This window comes from Suillus discolor (genome assembly GCF_016758755.1).
Source record: "Suillus discolor strain FC423 chromosome Unknown F5147scaffold_58, whole genome shotgun sequence".
Taxonomy (NCBI): domain Eukaryota; kingdom Fungi; phylum Basidiomycota; class Agaricomycetes; order Boletales; family Suillaceae; genus Suillus; species Suillus discolor.
The window spans coordinates 127,996-154,607 of NW_024541305.1; the positions used below are offsets into that span (position 1 = coordinate 127,996).

The window sequence follows — 26,612 nt, forward strand, 5'->3', positions numbered from 1 at the left end:
CTATCTTTCTGTACGCTTCGGTGACCAGCCTATCAGTCAGACATGTCGGGGAGAGATTCCAACACTCAAACGAAACAATATCTAAGTACATTTATTTTTATCTAGGATGCAGTGGATATCTGACTCTAGCGCATAGGTACTTTCGCAAGATCCTCGTTTCTTTCTCCTCCGAACCATTCTATTCAACATACGTCCAGTTTCCTGATGGGTCCGTCCCTCATGAAGTCCGCAGAAACCCTGAGTGGTGGCCTTTTTTTAAAGGTGCCATTGGTGCAATAGATGGGAGCCATATTCAGGTGACCCCCAGGGCTACTGACCGTGCTGTGTATCATAATCGGAAGGGGTTCCTATCTCAAAATTGCCTTTTTGCATGTGATTTCGATCTCAAATTTACCTACGCACTCACCGGCTGGGAAGGCTCTGCAACGGACGCTCGTGTTTATGAAGATGCGTGTCTGAATGACTTCAAAGTTCCCCCACGCAAGTATTTTCTTGCAGATGCGGGTTATCCACTCCGTCCCGGCTTACTTGTGCCATACTGAGGTGTGCGCTATCACCTAGCTGAATGGGGACGTGCAAACACCAGTTAGGTCCTTTTACTTGAATCAAGCTCAATTTGGAACTCATCTTCCCTACAGGCCTGCTAATAAAGAAGAACTATTTAATTTGCGACATGCATCAGCAAGAAGCGTCATCGAGCGCATCTTTGGCGTTTTGAAGCGTCGTTTTCGGATCTTGCTGTTGCCGCCTGCATATGCCATGGAGTTGCAAGCGCGAATTCCCGCCGCACTGTGCGCCATTCACAACTTCATCCGCGTGCATGATCCCACAAACATCCCCACCAACGAAGCCGACGATGAAGATGACGACAAAGACTGGCAGGGTGGATATTCTGGTGGAAATGCCGAAGAAGACGATATTGCGGCTATCGAAGAAGATAACGAACTTGAGTTTCATCAAGGATCTGCGATGTGGAATGACTATCAGCGCATCTTGTTAGAACGTACTTTCGAAGGGATAGATCTTGATGAGGGGGATGAGGACCTCGAGGACGCTTTTGATGAGGATGAGGATCAGGACAGTTTTGCTTCGGAATAATTCACACTTCGAGTACCACTTTGTAGCCTCCAAAATCAGACAAACATTGATGCATTGCGACAGTTGTGAACATGTAGTATTGTACATACATTGAAACGAAAGCAAGCGGTAAAGAACAAGGTACATGATATATTTTCAGCCCGCCATTGCATCTGTGATGAGCTTCTCAATAAACGGACGCCTGATTGCTTTGTCCGTGAGGGACACATAGAACTTCAGGAATCTCTCGTTGTTCTTCTCACCAAGGACCATTATCAAGACAGCACGCTGGTCAGCAGGCATGTCGGCATCCTCAGTTTGCAGTAGGTGTGCCGCGCGTGTCACCAAGTCCATGCTGTCCTCAGGCTCAGGCACAGGTGGAGGCGGAGGCGGAGGTGGAAGGGTACCATTATTCATGGAACTAACAATGAATTTTTCAAAGATATCTGTCAGACGGTTGACAGTGCCCTGCAGTCCCATCACGGCAGCAGCAGGCGTGATCTTGGCGGCCTGTGTTGCACTGCTCATCTTGGCCGCATTGGTCATCTTCTGAGAGACGTGCGAACGTGCTTTCTTTGAGGGGGGGGCGGACACCAAGGTGGTGGAGACCGGCTGAGCCGAATCATGGGTCGACGCGAACGAAGTGGTCTCGACAGAATCCACATTGGTGCCCTCGTAAGGGCGCTTGGCACCAGCAGAGCTGGTAGCGGTAGAGAGACCACCAGTGTTAGAGCGAGGACCGGTGGTGAATGAAGGGCCGGTGACAGATGAATGATTGGCAGTGGTGGAAGGACCGGCAGAAGAGAGGGCTGGAGCCTGAGCAAGGCCAGGCTCATCCTCATCAGCATCTGGTACTGGTGGAGGACCCATAACACCTGGGTGGAAGGCATGGCGCCCCGCATGTGAGAATTGGACTAAAAAATGTTAGCTTTTATTTGAAAAATAAAAGGGGCTGATGTACACTGAGCGCAACATACGAATCCCACACAGCGGATGCTGCAGGGCCATGGATCCCAGCTCCATTGGCACCGTCCCAGTGTGTACTGGTCTGGTTGCGGTATTTATCGATAGCGTGATGAATAGACTTGAGCTGAAATATTGAATCAGTAAAGTGAGTGAAGGACAGAGTTGGATGGACGCACTGATGCCCACTTGCTCTTCACCATCTTGACAGTCTTTGCTGGACCGATCCGCAATGGTTGAAGGTCGGGATCATCGTTGATGACTGTTAGTGCAGAAGTATACACCTGTGGCTTGAAGTTGCTGGAGGTATCACCACTTGCACGGTTATCGTACATATGATTAACAAGTGCGGTGATTTCTTCGTTTCTCCAGTGCGCAGGTGTGCGCCTTGTAGGGATTTCATGGGCCTCAGGTTGAGCCATGATAAGATTGGTATATTGAGTACAGATCGCAGTGATCGCGATGACACCAGCGATCAGTCTATTGCGCTGGTGGATATCAAAGGAGGAGGAGGAGCAAGAGATCTATATCGATTAGTATGTACAGTAGGAGACAAGGAAGGTTTAAGCTCCGACGAACTTTCGGGACAATGCCGACGAATTTGCGTGATCAATATTTCAAAACTTCATGCAAATATTTCTATCCGAACATGCTCTTAGCCATATATAGTAGCTGTCTCAATCACAAATCAGAGCAACTTATGCGTACAGAGTTGGTACAGAGCATGCAACAAACAGATCAAGCAACGGAACTATGAAGGGTGTGAAAAATAAGCAAACTAACGTGAAGTACTATGCTGGAGGGATGTACGAGCTCATTTGGAGAGAAGAGATCCAGCGGACTCGACGGCAGGACATTTAGTACGAGAACCCGACGCTACAGGTACATTTTCCTTCTCCCGCTCCAACGAACCACTGTACAAGGGCTGCCAGCGATCCTTTGGGATGTGTGAAGCACCCTGCTCGAGATCCGTAAGCTTCATCGTCCTCCAAACGCTTACCGGCAATGGAACTCCTGCCTCTCTATGTCCAGGGACAGTGTACTCCTCGTGCTGGTCCAGGATGTGTGCTATCATGTTGTAGCGCCACACAGCTTCAATGGGGAGAATGGGTACCTTTCGCATGGTCTTGCCGGGTTGAGGAGGGAGAACAGGGTGGCAAAGTTCGCATTTGAGGGGCAAGTTGTGACAGGGCTTGTTTTTCGATCCTGAATCGACGGATCCATACCTGAATGTGTGCTTGTATATGCACTTTGTTTCCCAGGTAGGTGCTCCGCTGCTAGGTACTGTTGTTGGGTACTGATGGTTACTGCTAGCACCTTAGCCATGTACACGTTGTAAAGTGAGTCCGGCGTGTTTAGTAATAATTGTTCCTCGATATCGATCTCGGAATCAGGAACTGAAGAAGAACATTGTGAGTCTGAATCTGATCGGCCCCAGTACGAGCTAGGACCTTGAGAAGGAGGCGATAAGTTAGGGAAGTCTTCTTGGTATGCTGTTTGCGTGGTATCATCCGATAATTGTACATTGAAGTCTATGTCTGGGCTATTAGAGTGTCCAGATACTGATGAATATGTGTTGGGATCTGATCCGACGAAGTCCGTCACTTCAAGCAATGTGGCTATATGCGCCTCGTTTCTGATAGGAGCCGAGTTTTCATAACTTGCTGGGAAATTCTGTGCGTGCAATTGTGTTGTAGAATACATAATTTGAATGAGAGTATGCAAAAATGAATGAGTCTTGATGGTGGTGTGAGGCAACGGAGAGACGAGGTGCGTCATATCAATATTCACGTGTCTCGCGTTATATTGGTCACATGTTCTCAGTTTTTACAACCGGACAGATTGATTTGGCTAGTAGCGTCATTCCACGCTCTTATCTCATTGATCTGACTATCTAGATGTATTATTAAGTAGTACAAATGGGGGCCTTCCAGTGCTCAGTTAAAATTTTTATCAAGATCTTGCGCCGCTGTCGAATAACTCAGAATGCTGCTCTCGAAACTTCAAGTGGCGGTACATTAGAGTTTTCTAGCTTATATAATGACGAGCACCATGTTGGGAATTAAGGTTTTCCCCACCTCTTGGCTTGGGCTTTGCAAAACCTCAGGCCAAGCCGTGGGCCAAAGCCAGGCCAAAGCCGCGGCTCGGCTTGGGCTCAACGACAGCTTTCAAAAACAAAATGAGCAAGCGTGTCAATCTTTGGGGCAGGACGAGGGAAGCAGTCATTACAATACACGTTGCAATGCCCCAGCCTATGATGAGAGCGGCTTTGTTGAGATTTTGTATCCCAGCGCCCAGCATCAAAAAGCCACAGATATAAAGCGGCATGGCTAAGTAACAGGTCCTACACAAATTCTCAGCTCTAACTTTGGACCATCACTTGAGTTTGCATACCACAAGCGGCTCTCAGCCTCGAAGAAACCACCATTTTTGCGAATATGCAGACGGGAGGAGGAGATCCCATGAAGACAACATTTGTTGTCTACAAAAGTCGATAAGTTTTAGTGATGTGCAGGTGTTACGGCACATTAATTCTCTTCGCTTCTCCTTTGTTACCGGACAATGGTCCATGAACACAGCCGTTGTTGAACGACCAATTACTTCCCAGACTCTTACTCATATCATCGCTAAGCTGACTTTCCGTGCTAGTAACCATCACTATGTTTAGCTGATCATCTCTTATCAAAGCGGGCTGTCCGCACCATGGTTACTATCTCTTATCTCTTATCGTCTACCAAGCGGGCTGTCCGCCTTCTATCTTGATACGCACTTACAAGCTCCGCTTGAACTCTCGCTATATAGATACGTAGTGTACCACATGTAGTTCTTCACTTTAATCTACTGGGTTTTACCTGGAACTAGTCCTTTAGCAAGGTCTCCAACCTTGCTATCTAAAAACCACCAATCTAAGGAAGTCGCCGATACTTGCCTTAGCCAGAAACCTTTGACCTCTCATTCGAGAGAAGAACCACGTCTGTCTCGCTGAATCTCAGTCCACTCGGACTAAGACAGCTCGACATACCCCAGTCGTAACAGCAGGCCCGGCTCGAAAAGGTCAGCAAATGTACTAGTCAGCAACGCAATTCATCTCACCTCAAAGAGAACTACGAAGAAAAACTGAGGACGCCAAGCGACATCCAAAGATGCCATTAGAACTTCCGGCCATCATTAGAACTTCTGACCATCGTGGTCTGTATTTTACCATCTTGTACCCAGTGATGCCTATCAAAGTTTCAAATCGATATCGCAGTCCCGTAGAAATTTGCAGTGGCTTCGATGCAAGGTGCGCATGATCATACATACTGGTTCAGAAAAAGTCAATGCCACTATCTTAAGAAGAAAGAGTTACAAACACGGATTGAACACCTGCGGTGTGCGTGGATAAATCGGACCTGTGCATGTTGGATTTGCAGAAGAGACTAGAGTAGCAATGGTTAGACAGATTTAGATATAGTAAATAAACTCGTACCTGATGTCCGGATGTCCACGGAAGTCTGTAACAGACGATTCGACTCCCTAAAGTAAGGATGCATTGATATCGATGATGGATGAGCAGGGACATAAAGCTGCGGCTTGAGCCGCCGGCTTTGGCTTTCCAACAGCTCAAGCCGGGCCCTGACTTGGGCCCGGCTCGGCTCGGCCTAATCAGGCTCGGCTTGGGCCGGCCCATGGCCTGAAGCCAGGCTGTGCACATCACTACCAATTGTGTTCTGATATGATAAAACATTGCATTAAAACATGATATTACAAAGTATTGAAGTACAATGGAGTGTATCGTTCCGAGCCTATGTATGTGAATGCGGTCAATTGAGAGTGGACACCAGAACAAGAATGTGAGAAATACATGAGTCAGTAGCATACAACAGTGAGGAAATGAAAGCGAGAATATAAAGATAACACATGAGTATCAGCCTGTGAGCAATGCGAATGAAAAGAAACATGCCATGAATTCAGTAGTGGTTGCTAGCGACTATTTCCTCGAACTTTTTCACACTGCTGTTGGTGCAGGTGCCTTGCGCTTTGAACGGCATCAGCAAACTAGTGGGTACTTGTACAAAGTTGTACAAGGTTGTACAAGGTTGTACAAGGTTCACAGGCACACAAGGAAGTCCCCTCTTTACAGTCCTGTTACAAGGTAGTACAAGCTATCACAACCTGTACAAGCATCACAACCCATACAAGCACCACAACCCATACAAGCACCACAATACAGACAAACAGAACACACTGTGTGGAGTCTGCAGACGAGACACATTTTGCAGATGAGACATGCTGTATAAGCTTATGTAATTTGTAGGACACCATACAAGCTTGTACAGGAAGCATAAATTGTGCTGATTGTCGTAGATTGTAAAACATGAGTACTAGTATGCAAGATTATAAAATGATGTTGACATCCTCCAAATCACTGCCTCCTGCACTCGAGTCGCCATGAACAAGCTCACCCATCGCAATACCAGCCCACTGCACCAGCATATCTTCAAGCTTGTCACGATGTTCGGGAATGTCCATCAGTTTGTCCAGAGACTTCTGCAACAAGTTAAAGTTGTTCCTACATCTATCAGCGGAGAGGTCAGGTACTTTGTCGGTACCAGTTTCAGAAAACCCAGAAATGACGCCCTTCATCTGTTAACTAATTAGCAATGGAAAATAAAATAAATCACAGCGTACCACAGCAGCCACGAGAATAAGCGCGTTTGGAGGGATTGTGCGGTGAAATTCATCTGTATTTTTGAGCGCCTTCTTGCTATTGCTATAATGAAATGCAAGGCAGCCATCCATAAGAGCTTGCGACACAAAGTTTTTCCATTTGCCCTAGAAAAAATAAACAGTGAGCAGCCACATTGCGAGGAGTGATCACATACGTTAGATGAGTCAGGAATACGAAGGTAACCACCAGTCTTGAGGAGCTTAGTGGCGGCTGTGATGACGTGCTTCTGTATATCCTCCTTACGTGTGACTGTGCCCTTTGGGAAAATGTCATATGCTGATTTCGCAATGGGTATGATGACTTTCTTCAGCTCTGTGCGAAATGTAAACAAATCATTGCAGAGCTGATGATAAAATAAGCGCGCTGATCATCAGTTAATGAGATGCTTACCACTCGGGACATTTGAGCTTTGTACTCCGGGAAATAGCCTTGTAAATAATGAGATTCGAGGACGTCCGGTGGTGCGATAAACACTTACCTTTATCCATTTTGATCTTCTTCTCGTGGTACCTCCAGAGTTCAGCATCCAGGACTTCTTGTGCGAGTTGTAGAGCGTCTCCATGCTCTGGAACAGCATGTGTCAACACAGCTTGGAGACACATTTCTACCTTTGCTGCCTGCAAAAGTGCCTGCCAGGAAGGTGGATAAAAGCCGAGCTTCATGGGGTCCCCTTGGGTTGGTTTGATCTTTCGTGCCTTCTTGCTGCTGTGTGAATCTGGCTCAGGTGTGGTGCTGAAAGAGCGAGAATGGAGAGTGGGTGACATTGCACGATCAGATGGAGAAGTGTCCTTGGGAACGGACCGCGACAAAGAGCATGCCCAGGAGAGGGGCTGTATGCGATTTGAGGACTGGCTTGGCCGAGATGGAGGACGACGAGGAGACTGTACGCGAGAGGAAGAAGTGCGTGCAGATGGTTGATGTTCATGTCGATGAGCTGATGGAGATCTTGTGCACCGAGGTGAAGATCTTGTGCGCCGACGAGGAGACCTTGAGCAAGTGGAAGATATACGTGAGTGACGCGGGGGTGAGTATCTATGCTGCACTCGAGCAGGAGAGGCACGTCGAGGTGAGAGTCGACGAGGTGACTTCAAGCGGCGGAGACGTTCAGCATGTCTCGCTCTCAAGAGGGAAGCCTGCGAAGGAGCCTTGCGCTGTCCATTCTTCGCCTGATGACGCTCAAGGACATCAACAATACCCTGGAAAAAAAAAGGTGACTAGGTGGACATGTAAATTTTTTATATACCTTCCTGTGATTTCTGTCGAGCTGCATCGTCGGGCTCGTCATCAATACCTTGATCGAAATCTGCTTGCATTCCACCCTCGAGCCCATCATCGAAATGATCTGCTTGGTCCTCTTGCTGATGTGGGAATTGATCACGGTCCCTGCGACGGGCATGAGGATGGTTAGGGCGGAGAAGTAGACACTTACATTTGGTTGTCTTCGTGTTCCATGAGATTATCATCTGGACCCTGGTTGTCATTTTCACTAGTAGAACCCTCAGAATCATCCCGATTGTTGCGCTCCAAGCCTAAATCCCTATCATGCTCCAAGTCAGAATCCCTGTCACCCTCAAAATCCCGATCTTCGATGACATTTTTGTCTGCTGCTTGGCATCCGTAGGTAGTACCACTGGAATACGGTGCCTTGCGAATATCAGACATGGGCAGCTTGAATCCAAATCTCCCCAAAGGCTGATTGGTGGGAAGGCCGGGATGAGGAGTGCGAGAGAGCTGAGATCCTGACCTGACTTGGTTGTCGGCTGTAACAGAACGCTGCTTAGGATATGTCATCAGCTTGTAGCAGTTAGAAAAATGAACCATTACATTTTTCTTCGTTCTCTGAAGCTGTGACAGAGCCATGGGGTTTTCTTCGGCATCTGAGTCGCCCATTTGAACAATGGGCTCCTTGCATCCTTTCCTTGCTGGGGCTGCTAGTGTTTCTCTGGTTTTTTCAGTTGCGCTACATGGCCACCAACACCTCGTGTGCTTCTCTTGCTTTGTTGAGAGGGAGCTGCTGCTGGGGCAGAATGCTTGGCCTTCTTTCTTGGAGGCATCAGGAAAGCTGGAAACTTAATGTGTTAATAGTATAAGCTGATCTAGCGCTAAAGTAGCTGTCGTGTATTACGTAATAAGCGACATAAGTTCGCACAACAAAAAACAAGTCAGGATATCATAAGGGAATAAGGAGAAGAGGAGGAGGAGGAGGTACAAGACAACTAGAATTACAGGACAGACTCGGAGAAAGTCTATATTGAATAGACAAATATGATGGTCAGACTGAGGAGAGGGTACGAGGGGCACTGCAGACAAAAATGTTTTCAGCGGGACTTGTGAAGATTCCGGGTAGAACGACGCAGTGAAAGTCTTGAAGGCCCTGCCTCGGGAATTGGAGGACGACCTATGGGAGGATTATCCCCCCCGGACCCTACCTCGGGAATAGGATTGGAACTTGCTGAGGGATTTATGGGTGCAACTTCAACATAGGTGTCGATAAATGCAGTCAAAACCTCGAGAACCTTGTTGTGAGTGGTCTCCACTCTCTCTTTCTCATCGGGCTTGTTCGCGAGGCAAACTAAAGCTTGCCAGTGCTGAATGAGAGGCCTAAATGTTGCAAAGTAATCTGATGTCGTCTCCACCATGAAAGTTGGGTCCAGGACAACCCCCACTTTTGTGAAATAGCAGGTACCTGTTACGACAAGCGGTCGTGTGCGACTAGGATAATCTAACAGCGACAACCATGACAGTGGTACCGAGTGCTGAGAGTCGTCGGCCTTTACAGACAAGCAAAGGTTGCGTACTCGAACGTAGCTCGTGGTGGTTAACGAGGGGTTACGCTGAGATGATAGCGGTTTACAGACAGTGAGAGGCGTCACTGAAGGTACGAGTCGATGTCGAGCAAGTAGCTTTAGTGGGACAAGGAGTTCAAGGGTAAACCTAGTTGATTAGACTAGTTTCTGGGTTGTACCTAGTAAGATTAAAGTAAGGAACGTCTACTTTAATCTTCGACCTTATATAAGGCTACTCTTCGTATCTAAGCTCAGCCTAAAGCTGGGTTCTAATCTGCTTATCTACATGAGTCAGAGATAGCGTCCATGAGGCGGGCTTCTATCGTAGATAGGATCCACATGGTATCCTTCTATCAGTACATGAGGCAGCGCGAGGCTTGCCTTCTATCTTCTATCAGTCCATGAGGCAACACGAGGCTTGCCTTCTATCTTGATAATATTAATAGGTCTTCTAGACCTATGTCGTCATGTCATGTCACGTGCGGTCCAGACCGCTTATCTAAGCCGGCAGTTGCCGCTTATCGTCTATCGTCATCTGTCTTCACAGAGCTGGTGAGACTCCGCTATCATCTATAGCCGTGCGGTGGCAGAGGGCTGTCTGCTGGCGGGGGACTCGTGCCATGTTACTGTAACAGTACCCAAAGCCCCTTTGAGATCAGCCTTGCCCAAGGCTTCATAGGCACTCGCCCATGGCAGTGAGTCTCGAGTCCAGGATGGTGCTAATTCACCATGCGCGCCCCCATACTTTGCAACAAACTCAAAAAATATGTAGAACAACGACTCCAGGTCATCAGAGGGCCTGTGTTCAATCAGCCGTTCAACAGCATTGGCCAGGGCGACGTCCTTGCTCGGGTCATTGTTGTCCACGTTGGGATCGATCATTTTCATCATGCTCTGGAGAATCCAGATCGAAATATATGGCATAGTACCCTGTAACAATACAGTCAAAAGCAAGCATGGTGAATTTCGGAAACAAACTTACAGTACCAGGCGAATATGTGCTGGTCGTATTTACTGCTAACACTGTGGTGTGGTCCAAGTCGATGAAGTAGCCAATGCCATCATGCATGACAAAGTTATTAGGACTGAGGTCCCCATGTAGGACTCGTCTTTCAATCATTGCTTGGTGAGCTAAAATATATCATCATTAGCAAGTCTATGTTCTGCGCAGTTGATATCACTCACCAATTACAAAGTGACGAAAAGCCACGATCAGCTCCGTTCTAGAGCTGAATTGAGAGAGTGGTTCCCCACAAGGGCTCAAGAGAAGACGCCGGTGAAATCTATTACAGAATGCGGTGTCGTCTCGTTGATCCTGGTCATATATCTCGCGAATACGTGCCGTGCAATCAGGCTGCCCCTCGTAATAAACATCCCAATCGTCAATGAGTTCTACAATGTTAGGAATACCCTTGACCATCCTCAGGACGGTTGGTTCGTGCATTTTTTTCAACTCCTCTACCCAACAATCTTTCAGAGCGTACTCTGTTCCTTCCTTGTTTCTAACACGATAACAGACCGTTCCCCTACAGAAAAACCCATGGCTCTTCCACAGCACAGCCATGATCGAATAGACATTGTTATTGTTGTCTTCCACCCAGCCTATCGCCCCATCTGCAAGATCGACATGGGTGCCATTGCACACAGCGTGACACATGTGAATAGTGGGATCAAGACCCAGGTGGCGGCTATCCGGAAGTGTGAGGGCAGCTAACACATCGCAGAGGCGTATAGAGCCGGGAGACTTGTGAATGTTGAAAGGAAGGGATATGATGACGCCAGAGCGGTCGAAATAATGTGCACGGAGCATATTCGCGCAGATTGAGTAGGCAAGTACGAATCGACGCCATGGTTGTTCTTGGATGATTAAATATGCTTTAATTGCTGACCCCCAATACACTGCTAAACCTCTATTCTTGGAAAGATCAGAAGAGGTGTGCTCCACAAAGGCCAGGACATTCGCCCACGACTTCTTTTCCTTCAGGAGTGTGAAGTCGAACAGGGATAAATCAGGCTTCTGCCAGGCATTGAAAGAGTCTGGAATAGCAGTGGTAGAAAACTCTGCAGTCCAGTACCGGGCCCCCATCGCAAATGTGTAGGGGATGTTGTCCTTCAGTGAGTTGCGCAAGTGGTACTGTATGGTATAAAAGAGCCGCTGAAGGTCTGTCTCGGTAGTGTGCACCACCCGTCGTCGTCTTTTCTTCGATCCAGCTTGAAAGTCTTGGCCATCCCAACTCCCTTCGAGTAGTTCATCTTTTCCAAGGATCGCGGACCCGAGTGAACCCTCATAATTGAGCTTTGAGCCACCGCCATTATCCGTATCGTCGTCGTTGTCCTCTATGTCCTCATCAATCTCTGTGGCCGAGCCTTCATCATCCTCCAGTCCGTCGGTCTCTGAGTCAGACTCTTCAGTCCGCTTGACTCGTTTTCTGTGGTTGAATTTCCATCCCTTGCTAGAGTATGCAGATGGTCCTGCAAGCCTATCGTACTTGATTAATCCAAGGCTTTCTACCTCAATATTGGTTTGAGGAACGATTTGGTTGAAAATGGAGTTCTTGAACTGCAATTGAACTGCATTGCCGACACCCTCGTGAATAACACGGGATTGCAGCTCACGCTTGAGGAGGGGTTTGACGATGTCCAAGGTACGTGGCAATTCACCAACAGGGACGCCGATAGAGCTGATTCTACCGCAAAGAAGCCGGTTGATGTCGACAAGGGATGAGACTGCAGTGTTGGACAGCATTTTTTCGTTGAGTAGTCAATTTGAGCTAACATTGGCGACGTGGCGTGCATTGGCCTCAATGCGGCGTTTGTTGCTTGGTGTTGATTCTCCCTTATCACAGTTCACTGGGTTCACCATCCAGGTAGGCCCATCAGCAAGCTGCTACAGATCTCACAGCGCGCACAGATCTCACAGCGCGCACAGATCTGCACAAATGTGCACAGATATCACAAGCGTCACAGAATAGCACTGGTAAACATCGAAACGATAGACATCTATCCTTGTGAAGTGTAGTAAAGAGTATCATAGATCTGCTTATCAAAATACTTGTTCAAAAAAAAAGATGAAGAATAATATGATGAAGTTGCTTTCGTCAACCATGCGTCCGCTACTGCCCCAAATTGAGGAATGAGGTTGATGAATGAACGAACTTGCCGAAGGGGAACTATATCACCCACTGGAGAACCATTGGCATGCTTAGCACGTTTCACAACGTGCATTCCAGTTACAGGGTCAACCGCGCCAATCTTCATGTTATGGACATAACACAGGTACTGATCTTGCCATCCAATACGAGAACCTCATCGAGGCATCGGGCGCATGATGAGCTGCAATTCACAGACGGTGTGTCCTGAGGGGGTCAATATATATAGGCCAAATTGATGAGTAGAAAAGGTGCTCACCTTTTAACCCAGACTGGGGCCATTCATACTGTCCATCAATATTCACAAGGACAGCATCCCTTCGGCCTTTCAACCACTCGGGGGATGAAGGAGAGGCGTGCAAGGTTTGGGCTGGTAAGGCAACACTCGAATCATGGTATGAAACCTGTTGTAAGTGAACAGTGTGCCATACTTGGACTCGATCAAAGGGAAGCATTGGAGGACGGTCAATAAGTGATCTTCTTGGAACCGCAACTCCATGGATCATGTTTCCGTTCCTCATATCACATTGCAAGAAGGCCGAAAGAGCGTGGCGGAGGTCCGGTATGTTGAAATTGTCAGAGACGTCATCAAGTTTCATCCCGGTGCGGGTTGGATTGTAGTTCAGGTGAATGGCAACATTACTGGTGGTAAATGTTCGAGGCGGGCCCGTGTAAGTGCTAGCTTGACGCGACAGAGTAATTATATCCTTGGCCTTGTTGAAATAGTTAGTAGTAACACGTGTACAATTGAGCTCCTCTAGGAGCGCAGTTCGTGGATCAGTTGGTTCTTCTTCATCACACACAGTACCCTCTTCCTCACCCCCCTCATCCTCGGCTTCGGTACCAGGATCAACGACATGACTCTTTAACGTTGTGGCAATTTCAAAGCGCTGTAGCTTCTCCAATCAATCCAAGTGACGACAGATTTGCGGATCCTAATCGTTATTGTTGGTATGTCGCGCGGGGTCCTTGATTTCGGATATGTGAGCGTGTTCAGTGGCATCCACAGACCATTGGATGAGAGCACCGACTTTACGCGTACTAGCAGTAATGCTCTGCATTAGCTCCAACTTAGGTATGAACCAATTGTCGATTGGTTTCTTAGTACCCATCTGTGCGCCCAATGACATGATGACATCTTTGTTTTGATGAAATATCAAGAGCAATTGGTTGATAGATGTCAATAGGTTATCATCGGGGGAAGGGGATTGCGCCATGTATCGGACATCCATAAGGGCACGGATCGCGGTTACAAAACGACAAGGGGCTGTACCAGCGATCAAACCAACGATGTAGCGCTGAACATCACGGTGAACTCTCCCTGTGACTTGCTTGAGCTTTGAGATTCCACAAGAGAAGTGGCGGTAGCCTGTGATTGGCTGCAAAATCGAGAATCTAAAATCAAGTTCCAGTGCTCCAACAGCTACAAGACACCAGTGAAGGTCGTGATCCCAAAATTCCTTATGCCAGTGGTGCAGAGATTCCGGCGTCAGAAAGACCGAGGGATCAGCATATGGCCAGTACATCCAGAAAGGTGCGTGAACACCGTTTAGCTGGTATTCAGCGCACACTTCAAAAAAAGCTTCGAGGTTATTGGGGTCGGCCTTGATGTTCGCAAGCTGTTCAAGTGTGACGGAGTGCGTGCGTTCGGGATGACGAAAATCATCCCCAAACTCAAGATATGACGCCATGGTGAACGGGGAAGTTTCGCCACGCATGCACGCAAGCATACATGCCTCGGGGGTGTCAACAATGTAGGCTGCAAGAGGCGTATAACAATGACGAACGTTGCCCACCGGATCTGACATTATGATCCCAATCTCGGCTGCTATCATCAATGGTTTCAAGACAATGACAAGACACTCATGTATGAGGCGATCTTCGAGCACGCCCCGCATCCGTTGATTGGGGTGCAAATACTGTGGGATAGGGAGGAGAGCTGTAAGTAGGAATGCCCTAGACGAGAGTTTGGTGCGAGTGCGCATGCGGATATTTGCAAGGCCTAGAAGAAGTGGATGAGCGACCCTGGCACCAGTCATAGTGGTGATGTTTGTTTTGTCGGAAGATAGTACAGTCCCAAGGATTGTAGTGCCTCTAGGTAGTTGGTTCTGCAGAGCCTATGATGAGATGATGCGAATTTTAGAGACTCAGATGCACGTACCTGGATATCCCAAGCAAAATCACCCGTCAGCCACTCTGAATATATGCGCAGAACCCACGCTGCAGTAGTGTACACGCGACGAGGGACAAAGTCGAGCTTGTCATGGAAGAGGGGGTTGCTGAACAGACTCTCTAAGCATTCAACAGGATCCCTCCAGAATAGTCGGATTGGGTGTTTCGTGCTATGGGGCGAGGTAATGGGTTGACATTTCCAGCTCGGTCCCTTGGGGAGCATCTCGGCACGGCTTCGTAATTCTTTAGCGTTGTTGAAAGATAGTTTTAGTTCGTGAATCTGCAAGGGTAATCATCAATAAGAGGGCGAGGAGAAGGACAAGTGCGAGCGCAAAAGATTACATACCATCGAGAGTGCCAAAAATTCATCGATTGCCGCCATACTGAGGGAGGACCGAAGAAGAAAATCGGCAACTTCCCACTCATTCCTCGATGCAAAAGGATAAAAAAGATTATCTTTCCTGCAGTCCGCATACTCATCAGCGTCGAATAGGTCCAAGAAGGTTGTGCCGTCCCGAGAGTAACAAGTCCCTGCGCCCTTGTACCATTCCTCTGCACTTGATGATTCCTCTCCCACTGTGTCGAAGTGGTCTCCCCCAATGTCAAAATCCATTCCATCTCCAGGATCAGGATATGAAACCCTGTCACGGTGGTCATCCGAAGGAAACTGAGAAGAGAGAGAATCAAGGGATCGCCGACGTGGTTCAACCAACTCTGTGAACTGCAAAATGTCAACCATATCGCGAATAGAGCTATGGCATGAGGTTTGGGGCTGGCTAAGGTGGCGAGTCACACTGGACTCCTTCGTGAATATTTTGCCGCATTTTGGACATGATGGTATTGACATAAGGTATGCGAGATTCACATGCCTCCAACTTAACATTCATCATCATATGGAGCCTCTAGCCCTATCTCCTTCTTGTTATTCTACACCCTCTCGCCATTCCAGAAACTCTTCTTGTTCAAGTTCTCGCCATTCTACACCTTCTTCTCGATCATTGCGCTCATTATATTCCAACTTGAATCATTTTCCAAGTCATCACTACTACAATACAGCACTAGCACACTGCTGCACCTGTCCTCACAATCAACGACCTCTGAATCATTCACCATCTCGATCGGCATGCTTAATAAAAGAGGAGGACGGCTTTACAGGAGGAGTGCAGCTTGTGAGTTATTCTGTGCTCTAATTTCCTCTGCACTTTCTTATCTGCCGTTGTCAGGAGTTTGATTGCGCCTCATTCTACCAAGCCGACGAAGAGGACGACCACTCCGACCTGGCCCTCGAGGCAGCTAAATCAAGACGCAAAGTGTGCCAGGCTCAAAAAGCCCTGGCAGATTGCACCCTAGAGCATCATATGGTACTTGTGGACCTCTACCGCCGTCACGTTGAAGCTGCAAATATGCGTCTATTAACGGCCGACCTCAACATAGGGCATATGCATATAGAGAGGAAAAAAAGTGGTATTTCAACATTTGTGGGTTCAAGTCCTTGACGTGGTACAGCCTGAGTGCGCTGTAAGTTAGGTTCGGCCATACATCTTATTGTTAACGAATATTGATACATACTTCACATGTGATATAACCAGTAGTACTTGATTTATGCACTACATACTAGTATATACTGTTCTGATTTACTCCTCCTGCACACTATTGTTTCAATGTTTACCAGCACTATTCTTGTGATGCTTGTGATGTCTGTGATGTCTGTGAGACCTTGTGTGGATCTGTGTGCGCTTGTGACTCGTGTGAAATCTGTCGCCAAATTAGTAGTTTGCTGATGCGGCCACCAGCCTGGGGATGAGATTGTTATATTCAATAAAACCTCCAGCATATTCTGGACTTACCTTCTTGCCCTTGCGTTTGATTGGGACACGCTCGGAATCCTCATCATCCTCGGCTTCTGTCAGATCACTTGGTGCATGTGACTCAGCACATGCAGGTAAAGCAGGGGGAGCTGGAGTTGGCTTGTGTGGTGGAAGTGGAGTTGGCTCATGAGGTGGAGCTGGAGTTGGTTCGCGAGTGGAAGGAGCTGGTGTGGGGACTGCCTTGGCTGCACGACGCGCTGCCATTTGAGCGCGGACTCTTGCTAGGTCGTTATCCCTGCCTTCACGAGGGCCGGAGGTCTTCTCATTGTCTCTAGTACCGTTGCTGTCACGGCCCTCCTCATTCTTAAATATTTTCCTTAGATAAATTACGGTTAGCGTGAACCTCGAGAATATAACAAAACCTTACACATTCCAAGCTTTGAGGAGGTCTTCTTTCCCACATAATTCAGTACTTTATTTCCGACTTAGACGGACAGCCAAAGGTTGAGAATCTCCCCAGTTAGACGGGCCATCCTAGGTCGGCCCATACGCAGATAGGGCGGGCGGGCCAGCCATGAAGGCAATCCTCGGTGGTGACGGGTGGGCCAACATCATGCAGTATTATTTGTAGGCTGGGGTAATGGTCAATAGACCAGTGGGCCAGCCATGGAAGGACCGGAGATAGGGTGGGCGGGCCAGCCATGAAGGCAATCCTCATAGTGACGGGTGGGCCAACATCATACAGTATAATTATGAATTATTTGTAGGCTGGGGTAATAGTCAATAGACCAGTGGGCCAGCCATGGAAGGACCGGGAGGGATACAGAAGAAGCATGCATTAATATATTGGGCCAGGATGTGTGCTGCTGGGGTACCGGCTGGGCCCAAAAGTATTCTTGGACAGGGAATGACAGCCCCTTATACCTGGTACAGGTGGATGGACCCAGATATGGACCCAACCATTCCAAGGTCCTCATCAATGATGGTTGGGCCGACGTACCCGAGACCAGCGGATGGGCAGGCAGTTGTACCTGGTATTGGCAGATGGGCCCAGATGTGAACATGACCATACCCAAGGGTCCTCACCAACTTTGTATCTGAGACTGGCTGACAGGCACGTCCTCCGTTAATTATGGGTAGGCTGGCACCTGAGCCCGGCGGACGGCACCAGACCAATGCTGTGAATACCGGATTCGCATAGGTATGGTGTCCCAGACATATTGCACATCTGAACAGTTGCATTCCCTTGTGTGTGCAATCATGTTGGTCGCACATCTGGTCCTTGATGGTGGATCTTCCGGATACAGACATCAATGCCAGTTTGGATGCTCCGGCCGACACAACATCGCTTTGTATTGACTTGCATGCGCAGTTGGTTGGTTCAGCTACCGAATTTATACCACAACAGAGATCCAGTATCATTCAGACACGACTCAGATCAACTTATCCGATATGGTAGATAAGATGCGATCGAATCGGTCCGCCGAACGGGAGTGGCTGGAGCATCTGCGCCCCGAGCAGCCGGTGCAGATTACTGATCCCAACTTCCACACCGACGCTGGTGGTTGGGCTGAGGTGTGAGGTCCATAGAGATGAGCGGGCCCAAAATGTGTGACCGGGTGGGCCTGCATGCTTGAGGGTGAGAATGGGCCAGGCGGATTTGCGAAAATTGTGACGGATGGGCCCAGCCCACATGTATGCATATATATGGGTGGGCCCGGCTTGTAGGCATGCTAAAAAGGGCAACGGATGGGCCCAAAATGTGCGAGGATAGGCCCAGCGGATTGCATGTAATCTTGAAAATAATGACGGATGGGCCCACCGTGGATTTGATCTCAGAAAAGGCAAATTGGCCCAGTGCATATGCAGATGTGGTCTCGGAAACAGTGACGGATGGGCCCAGTCCGCTGTGTTTGGACTTGGAAAAGGCAATGGACGGGCCCAGTCCCCCATGGGTATAATAACTTCGGGTGGAGTCTCGGGGAAGGCTATGGATGGGCCCAGAACATGCTTATTTGTTCGCAAAAATGGTGGCAGATGGGCTGAATGTGCTTGGAAGGGACTCAGGAATAGACCCTTCCACCCATGATTGTAGAATCGGAAAGGGCGACGGATGGGCCCAGCACTCGTCTTATATTGCCGAGAATGGTGGAGCCCGTAGATTTGGTCTCGGCAAAGGCGACGGGTGGACTCAACTTGTGTGTATTCCCGAGAATGGTGACGGATGTGTGCAGCATGTATGTTGCATGATGGAAAGGGGCTACGGATGGACCATCCGACATATTCCATGGGAGTGCTCGCTGGGGAAATGTCTGACAGCGGCCGGGTTCTATATGAACCCGTTGGTTGTGGGCATTCCGACAACTGTGGAGAGTCATATGTGTGAACCGAGTGTAGGACTATTGTAGAGAACCACCACGGCTACCATAGGCTAAACCCTTTGGATCTACATCGGCAAAGGCCCTATCTACCATTGCTTCCGGAAGATCCTGTACGGCTGTGAGGTACTGTCCACTCTGAAATCATTTTATCGCTGCCTCCGCTGAGGATGAGGTCATGTATTCCATCTATGTATGGTAGAATCCTCACCGAGACTTGTGAGAAGGCTTGTGTCATCGGCAATAATCGAATTGGCTAGCTACAACACAACAGATACTAATCTATGTCGCCATTCTCCCGAAGTCATTGTATGATAGCTTTATGATGAAAAAAACAGACTGGTATTCACCAAATTGGTGATGCAACAAATTATAAATGAATCAAATGACCATCAGTGACCCTTCACTAAATATACAGCGGTGCTTTGCAGCTGGCTCCCGAACATCTTGCTCAGGATGAAATAGATAATTCAGCATATCCAAGTCATGCTCAGCCACAATCTTCTGCCCATCCCACGCACCGTCAGGCCATTGAATATCCTTCCGATTGACATACATAGGATAATGTGTCTTCTGGATCGGTCTGGCCCAATCGAAATTGAGCAGCATGAAGTGTTTGTCGTCCCGCACAACAAAATTGGTATCTTGAAGGTTGCCATGAACGTAGCCATCATTGTGATTGTGTAACTCCCGGATGAGAGAGGTGATGGTCTCCTTCAGCGGCTGACGGTCCAAAACACTTATCTCACTGAGCAGTCGATATGAGCCAGGTCGTTGCGGAAAGCAATCATTATCAATATCAAGGGCATCCATAACCACCAGATTCTAGCCGCCGGGTAGAGAATTGTAGGCGATAAGTTTGGGGGTGTTCCCCTTGCTGGCACAGAATTCGTGAGCCTGAGGGGAATAGTGCCTGACAAACTTCATGCATATCTTGCTCCCAGCCACATCGCCGATGGTTTCCCCGAAGAAAATAAGTCGATCCCTGAGGATTTGAGTCTCATCATACGAGAATTCCTGAATGAAACCGGATGGAATTGGTATAACTCCGAGGGTAAGGACATTTAAGATATGGATCTTCGGGTTCGAGGGACGGGATTGGATGGGAGTATAGTTTGGTAAGTTTCTCGACGGCAATTTTGAGAGCCCCGAAAGTACGAGCTGCCATCACTTGCATGTGGAGGTCTGTTGAATGCCAAAACAGAGGAATGATAGGGACCAGGACATCGGACTGGACTTTTTCAGTGAAAACAGAGCCTGAAAAGCCGATGCATGCCCCTAGTTGTGATCAATAAAAAGCTTTAGCAATTAATCTGGTGAAATGAACTAACCGAAGACAATGATATGGATGCATGGAATGAAAGACCGGAGCCTCGCCATCTCAATCTTCGAGTCTTCCATAAACTTGCGGTAGTACAACATCGCCTCCATGAACGGTTCGGCAGTGCCACTTCCAATCTCGTTCTTCCCCTCAATTATCATCAGCACAAACTGTCCGTTGGTAGACAAAATATGTCCGTCTGTCGTACATCCGGTCGAGCCAACCATAGAAGCATTGAGTATAATACCATAGTCCTGGAGCACTTGCCGGAATGTATTCATCCACGCGAGCTCATTGGGATAGAAGGAGGCCATCTTTTCCGAAAGTTGCAAAACAAAGTCGTTATCATGGACAGTTGGTTCATACTTTTGACAATCATCCACGAACTCGGCGAAGATAGGCTCGAGAAGAGTAATGGGAACAGGGTCCGCGGCTCTGCGAGGACAATTGCAAATGTACTCTTGCTGGTCCTGCTTCGTAGAGAATGCGGATGGTTTTGCACCGGCCGACGGACTACCCACGCCCTTCTTGAGATAAGCGATTTGTTACGTCGACTGTTGGTCGGCGTGTGCGAACTAGGATAGGTCTTCTCAGCGACGACTCGAGTGAGTCTACTGAAGCTGAGCGTGGTCTAGCCTTGACGGAACGTCAAGGATTCCTCCGGCGATCTCGGTAAGACGGCGCTCGTCGAGGTGCAGGGCTAGCGGATACGTGCTAAGTCGTATGGGGGCAACTTAGAAGTGCGGTCTCACACAAGGAAGCAGTTAAGCTTAGATGAGCAAGTTCTGGGGATGAACCTAGTAGATTAAAGTGAAGTTAATCTACAACAATGTATCTACTCTTATAGGGTTTAGCTATAGGTATTCTAGCTCAGTCTGTAATCTATAGTATATCGGTAATCTAAGATAACTAGACATGAGGTGAGATAGCATACATGAGGCTTAGCCTCTGATCATACATGCAGCACCAAGTGCGACTGCGCAATCAACATCCGAGGCGCGTAGAAGCGCTCCGGATCTTCATGAAGCGACATGCGGTATGCATGCGCTGATCTAGGGTGACCATGAGGCATACAGCCTCCATGGATCAGGTACAAGGCCGTCTAGGCCAGGGGCGGGGTCATAGCGCCAGGGGGCGGGGTCATAGCGGTCCAGACCGCTGTCTTTCTAGGCGCAGGCGGCGCACCGCCGCGCGGGGAGTCTAGCAGAGCGGGGACAGGCGTAGGGAGAGCTGGGGCTCTAGTAGGTGTTACAGATCCCTGTAACACGATTCGCCGATCAACAGCTGGAATGTGTCGTGCAACGGCAGGATGTTTTACGACGATATGAATACATCCGCGCTCTATTCCATCCGCAAACACATCAGACAGCTCGGTTAACGGGTGCAGCTCGACGCCTCCGTCTATGATCGCGTTCCGTAAGTCTATATCATTCAAATTGATCTTGACCTTCCAAAATATCAGATTATTAACATTCAACCTTAGGCATCAGATCACTCACCTTCCATAGCTCAAGACGGTCGGCGGCAACATGGTCAAACTCTGGCTTCTTGGCGACCTTGATAACATTTTTGAGGTCACCGACAGTCTTCGTCCGCTCAACGTCGACTGGGAAAATATGGCGAGAATCATCGCCGAAGACAATGCAGTTAAGTTTCAGGTGGAGCGGTCCAGAAGACACTAAGTTGGACCATGATCATTGAGGAAAGGGTGGCAATATCGAAGGACAACTCACCGGCAGGTGGGCATTGGATAATAATATGCAGATACTTGCGCGCGGAGGAGCATCGGGAAAAATCTCAATGATTTCATCCACAGGTGATAGCGATTTCATTGGGTCCAGTGTAAGATTGTTGAGATTGTGCTCAATCATCTCGTCAACGGGCAGGTCGACCTTCCAAAATATCAGATTATCAACATCCAATCCTAGGCATCAGATCACTCACCTTCCATAGCTCAAGACGGTCAGTGGCAATATGGTCAAACTCTGGCCTTTTCTTGTCTTTGATGACCTCTTTGAGGTCACCAACAATCTCCGTCCGCTCAATGTCGACCGGGAAAATATGGCGAGGATTATCACCCAAGACAATACAGTTGAGTTTCAGGTGGAGCGGTCCAGACATCTGACGTTGACAACAAGAGTGATGGCGTCTTGAGCGGTGACTGCAGTGAGCGCTCACTGCTGCAGCAACAATGCACTTACAAAGCCAAGCAGCAACACCCCATGACCAGGAATTTGATTTTCTGTGAGAATACACCATGCCTGGGAATTTTCGTCCCTTTCCAGGTATCCGATGCACCATTTATGGGTGAGAAGTGGATTAAGGCCTGTTGCAGTGCATCTGTTGTCGCAATCAGAGGTAGTTTATCTTGCAGGCACCACAACAAGCCTTAATCTACTTCTCACCCATAAATGGTGCATTGGATACCTGGAAAGGGGTAAAATGGTGTATGACGAGATGTTCTAGGCACAGTAAGCCTTAATCCGCTTCTCACCCATGAATGGTGCATCGGATACCCAGAAAGGGGTAAAACGGTCTATGACGAAATTTCCATAGGCACAGTAGGCCTTAATCCGCTTCTCACCCATAAATGGTGCGTCGGATACCCGGACAGCCGTACAGGATCTTCCAGAAGCAATGGTGGATTGACCATTCGTGACGTAGATCCACTGGGTTTAGCCTATGGTAGCCGTGGTTGTTCTCTACAACAGCCTTACAACCGGTCCACATATCTGACTCTCCACAGTGGTCGGAATGCCCACAACCGATGGGTTCAAGTAACACCCGGCCGCTGTAAGACATTTTCCCGTACAACGATTCCCTACCGACTTGGATCCTCAAAATGCAGCATCTGCGACCGCTGTCCTATCAGCAATGGACCGCGTTATGCCATCGGCTTTCCCATCTGGTAAATCCCTCGACAATCCGATTGGTGCGAGGGCGATGGAACCAGAGCTTGTATCACCAGCACCGGACCCAATGGCTGCGCGTGCGCAAACTCTGCCCCACCTCCCCTTCAAACGTAATATCTTTGTGGCGGGCGCCAATAAGAAACCCGGAAATGCAGCGCCGCAGGTCGGCAAGTATCGCAGATGGACCCAAGTCGGAAGAGGAGGAAGAAGTTCCAATCAACTGACGAGGACAAAGTTCACACCGGAACTATCTTGGTAAACGTATGTTCGATGATGTTTGCATATAAATCCTGAACTCAATCGTGCTCCCACCGTCCAAGGCAGCATCAGACGAAATTTAAATCCGGCGGGTATAGACTCTGCAGCCCATGACAGGAATTTCCGGAAGGAAGAGACAAGGGTGCGTTATCGGCTCTCTGAATGATATGGTCAAGCGAATTTCCACTGGGATGAACGTGCCAGCATTGAACTGATTGCTTACCAAGTATGTATTGGCGGAGCTTGTCAGAACGTATCACAAATCTGGACAGCTGCATTTCCAAGGTAGTGCACCGAAAGTTGACAAGATAGTACGTCGCACCGGATCCTCATGAGTGACACATCCGAAACTATGGACATGCATTCTGTCAGCTTCCGAAGAGTTTGATAATTATCCCCATCCGGACATCAATGTACATGTTGGTACTCTGTTACAGTAACATGGCACGAGTCCCCCGCCAGCAGACAGCCCTCTGCCACCGCACGGCTATAGATGATAGCGGAGTCTCACCAGCTCTGTGACGACAGATGACGACGACGACGATAGATGATGATAGACGATAAGCGGCAACTGCCGGCTTAGATAAGCGGTCTGGACCGCACGTGACGATACATGACGACATAGGTCTAGAAGACCTATTAATGTTATCAAGATAGAAGGCAAGCCTCGTGTTGCCTCATGTACTGATAGAAGGATACCATGTGGATCCTATCTACGATAGAAGCCCGCCTCATGGACGCTATCTCTGACTCATGTAGATAAGCAGATTAGAACCCAGCTTTAGGCTGAGCTTAGATACGAAGAGTAGCCTGATATAAGGTCGAAGATTAACAGTAGATGTTCCTTACTTTAATCTTACTAGGTTTACCCTTGAACTCCTTGTCCCGCTAAAGCTACCTGCTTGACATCGACTCGTACCTTCAGTGACGCCTCTCACTGTCTGTAAACCCGCTATCATCTCAGCGTAACCCCTCGTTAACCACCACGAGCTACGTTCGAGTACGCAACCTTTGCTTGTCTGTAAAGGCCGACGACTCTCAGCACTCGGTACCACTGTCGTGGTTGTCGCTGTTAGATTATCCTAGTCGCACACGACCATTTGTCGTAACATACTCTGGCCGGTAGAACATCCTCTTGTAGTGAACCAGCAAATGCAATCGGAGGATCATCTACCGAATGCGTCATGAAAGTCAAATAAACGTCATATCTAAGTGAAAATTTGACTAAGGAAAACAAAGACAACCCTATAAAATTACATGAAGTATTATTATGTCCATCTGCATATGACGATCTATTTCTCAGATATGACCGATGGTGCATTAAGAATCGAGAAGATGCAACGAAAAATGTCATATGAGCCACATTGTCAGTCTGTTTGAAGGCGACATCAACCGAAAATGAACTACAACGCGCGGTACCAAATGAAATCTGCCTGATTGTATTGGGCTAGGTGGTATATCGCAAAATCCGCGAGATTATATTTTGCATACTCTGTACGCGGGGTCCGAGCATAATTATGCACACTATCGCGCATAAACCAAGCCCAGACGATTCTGTCTCCCTCAGCAACTTGAACGCCGTGCCTCATGAGCCGGCCAGAATAGCTAACCATAACACCCAGATCATAAGCGAGCTCGATGCCCAAGTTGGTCAATTGCATTATGCCATGGCCATAGCCGCCTATGCAGGTAAGGATATCGAAACCTTCCGGGGGGCATTTCGGATCTCGATGGCTTGGTGACTTCCTGTTACACATGATTGCCGCTCCTGTGTAGACGGATGTCCAATGTTGAAGGAACCTGCACATATCATCCAGTCCTTGCTTGGCCGCCCAATGCCCAAGCTCTATATGAGTGGATATAGATGCACGGTATAACTGCGGGTGCATTACACGAAGGGCGGCTGAAGATACGAGACCCGGACATTGCATATCTCTGATGACTGACAGGCTCCTGTCGCCCTTCAAGGTAGTGGAGACTTCGGGCATAAAGCCATCTTCCGGGTTCACAGGCGGGGGCCCATGACACTATTTGATGTTAAACATTTCCTGAGTACAGAAAATTCAAACAGACCTCGTGTCCCTGTTGAAACCAGCAAGGCGATATATTGATGCACCCGGGCTTTAACTGCGGCTCTTGGGAGGCATAAAAATTGGTTGAGTGGGTTCTCCATTTACTCGCCTGTCCCGTGGACGTCTTCCCACTGGTGATGCTCTGTTTCAATAGATTGCCCATCCCAATTGTGGCGGTGTACATATCACGCTACCTCCTCCCCGTTAGCATGATGCAGCTTCAGTGCAATCCCGCACTGACCTTCACCGACCAGTTAAGTGCACCCGGAAGGTACCAGAGTATTATCCGATAGCCAGCATCGATCACCACCGATGGGCGTTCCAACACCAGGCGCTCAGCGGGGGGGAACTTCGCCAATAATGCTTCTTCATGAGAATCATTCAGTCCCGACTCCCGTTTGGCCAACGCCTCGTTGTACCGGATGACGTTGATATCCAGTTTTACTACAAACATTACAATCCATTGACAACAAACATGTACGGTTTAGCCTACCGGGGTGTTGATAGGCCTCTGCCAGCACGGAGGCCAACTGTTTGCAAGCAACCGTAGTTTCCGGGTCAAGTTCGGGCGGCGCGGGCACCAACGGTCTGCCTGCTATATGAGCTGCAAACTGCTGCTCGACCCATTCACTTGCTATATCGGCGACATTAAGGGCCCAATCCCGGGGGATGAACGATGTCGGATGACAGGTGAGGTCAAGGGCACCAAGCTGTTCATGGTAGGATTCCCAGTACTCATGCGATATCATTATGGAATGGGAGATACGCAGGTCTTGTTCAAGAAAACGTGCATCTTAAATACAATTGGCCATGCGGCACCCATCTTGGTGATGTAACACAGCGAGCCGAGATGCAACTTTATGAACGTAATTGATCAAACCCACGCATGTCTCATATAACCAGATGGGATTATGCTTGGCAGGATATTGACATATGGAAGAGAGACACTACATGAAAATATGCTAATGAAGAAGCTGTTCCTCGACTACTGTACATAATATCAAT

The 26,612-nt window shown here is 48.3% G+C and overlaps 8 protein-coding genes across 8 annotated transcripts; 2 read left to right on the top strand and 6 right to left on the bottom strand.

The window, feature by feature from the left end:
• Nucleotides 1–6,417: 6,417 nt before the first annotated feature.
• F5147DRAFT_777374 (uncharacterized protein) lies at nt 6,418–8,641 on the bottom strand (the record flags this gene model as incomplete). Its single annotated transcript, XM_041441971.1, has 8 exons — nt 6,418–6,666; nt 6,712–6,855; nt 6,906–7,094; nt 7,142–7,179; nt 7,230–7,685; nt 7,995–8,134; nt 8,181–8,524; nt 8,576–8,641. The coding sequence occupies 8 exons, from the start codon at nt 8,639–8,641 to the stop codon at nt 6,418–6,420; spliced, it is 1,626 nt and encodes a 541-aa protein (XP_041289140.1).
• A 428-nt stretch (nt 8,642–9,069) lies between these two features.
• Nucleotides 9,070–12,283, bottom strand: F5147DRAFT_814342 (uncharacterized protein; the record flags this gene model as incomplete). Its single annotated transcript, XM_041443518.1, has 4 exons — nt 9,070–9,585; nt 10,165–10,467; nt 10,520–10,668; nt 10,723–12,283. 4 exons carry the CDS (start codon nt 12,281–12,283, stop codon nt 9,070–9,072), a joined length of 2,529 nt encoding a protein of 842 aa, XP_041289141.1.
• A 560-nt stretch (nt 12,284–12,843) lies between these two features.
• Nucleotides 12,844–16,930, bottom strand: F5147DRAFT_777376 (uncharacterized protein; the record flags this gene model as incomplete). Its single annotated transcript, XM_041441972.1, has 7 exons — nt 12,844–12,893; nt 12,946–13,549; nt 13,606–13,654; nt 13,698–14,794; nt 14,848–15,138; nt 15,205–15,579; nt 16,706–16,930. 7 exons carry the CDS (start codon nt 16,928–16,930, stop codon nt 12,844–12,846), a joined length of 2,691 nt encoding a protein of 896 aa, XP_041289142.1.
• Nucleotides 16,931–18,426: 1,496 nt separating this feature from the next.
• Nucleotides 18,427–19,074, top strand: F5147DRAFT_655857 (uncharacterized protein; the record flags this gene model as incomplete). The annotated part of the gene is made up of 2 exons (XM_041434027.1): nt 18,427–18,621; nt 18,643–19,074. The coding sequence occupies 2 exons, from the start codon at nt 18,427–18,429 to the stop codon at nt 19,072–19,074; spliced, it is 627 nt and encodes a 208-aa protein (XP_041289143.1).
• A 351-nt stretch (nt 19,075–19,425) lies between these two features.
• Nucleotides 19,426–20,679, bottom strand: F5147DRAFT_777377 (uncharacterized protein; the record flags this gene model as incomplete). Its single annotated transcript, XM_041441973.1, has 3 exons — nt 19,426–19,869; nt 20,054–20,322; nt 20,376–20,679. 3 exons carry the CDS (start codon nt 20,677–20,679, stop codon nt 19,426–19,428), a joined length of 1,017 nt encoding a protein of 338 aa, XP_041289144.1.
• Nucleotides 20,680–21,467: 788 nt separating this feature from the next.
• Nucleotides 21,468–22,486, bottom strand: F5147DRAFT_777378 (uncharacterized protein; the record flags this gene model as incomplete). The annotated part of the gene is made up of 4 exons (XM_041441974.1): nt 21,468–21,812; nt 21,865–22,043; nt 22,134–22,257; nt 22,310–22,486. 4 exons carry the CDS (start codon nt 22,484–22,486, stop codon nt 21,468–21,470), a joined length of 825 nt encoding a protein of 274 aa, XP_041289145.1.
• Nucleotides 22,487–23,239: 753 nt separating this feature from the next.
• Nucleotides 23,240–23,536, top strand: F5147DRAFT_777379 (uncharacterized protein; the record flags this gene model as incomplete). Its single annotated transcript, XM_041441975.1, has 2 exons — nt 23,240–23,467; nt 23,513–23,536. The coding sequence occupies 2 exons, from the start codon at nt 23,240–23,242 to the stop codon at nt 23,534–23,536; spliced, it is 252 nt and encodes an 83-aa protein (XP_041289146.1).
• Nucleotides 23,537–24,938: 1,402 nt separating this feature from the next.
• On the bottom strand, nt 24,939–26,356 carry F5147DRAFT_655859 (uncharacterized protein; the record flags this gene model as incomplete). The annotated part of the gene is made up of 4 exons (XM_041434028.1): nt 24,939–25,562; nt 25,609–25,749; nt 25,849–26,051; nt 26,101–26,356. 4 exons carry the CDS (start codon nt 26,354–26,356, stop codon nt 24,939–24,941), a joined length of 1,224 nt encoding a protein of 407 aa, XP_041289147.1.
• Between the last annotated feature and the right edge of the window lie 256 nt (nt 26,357–26,612).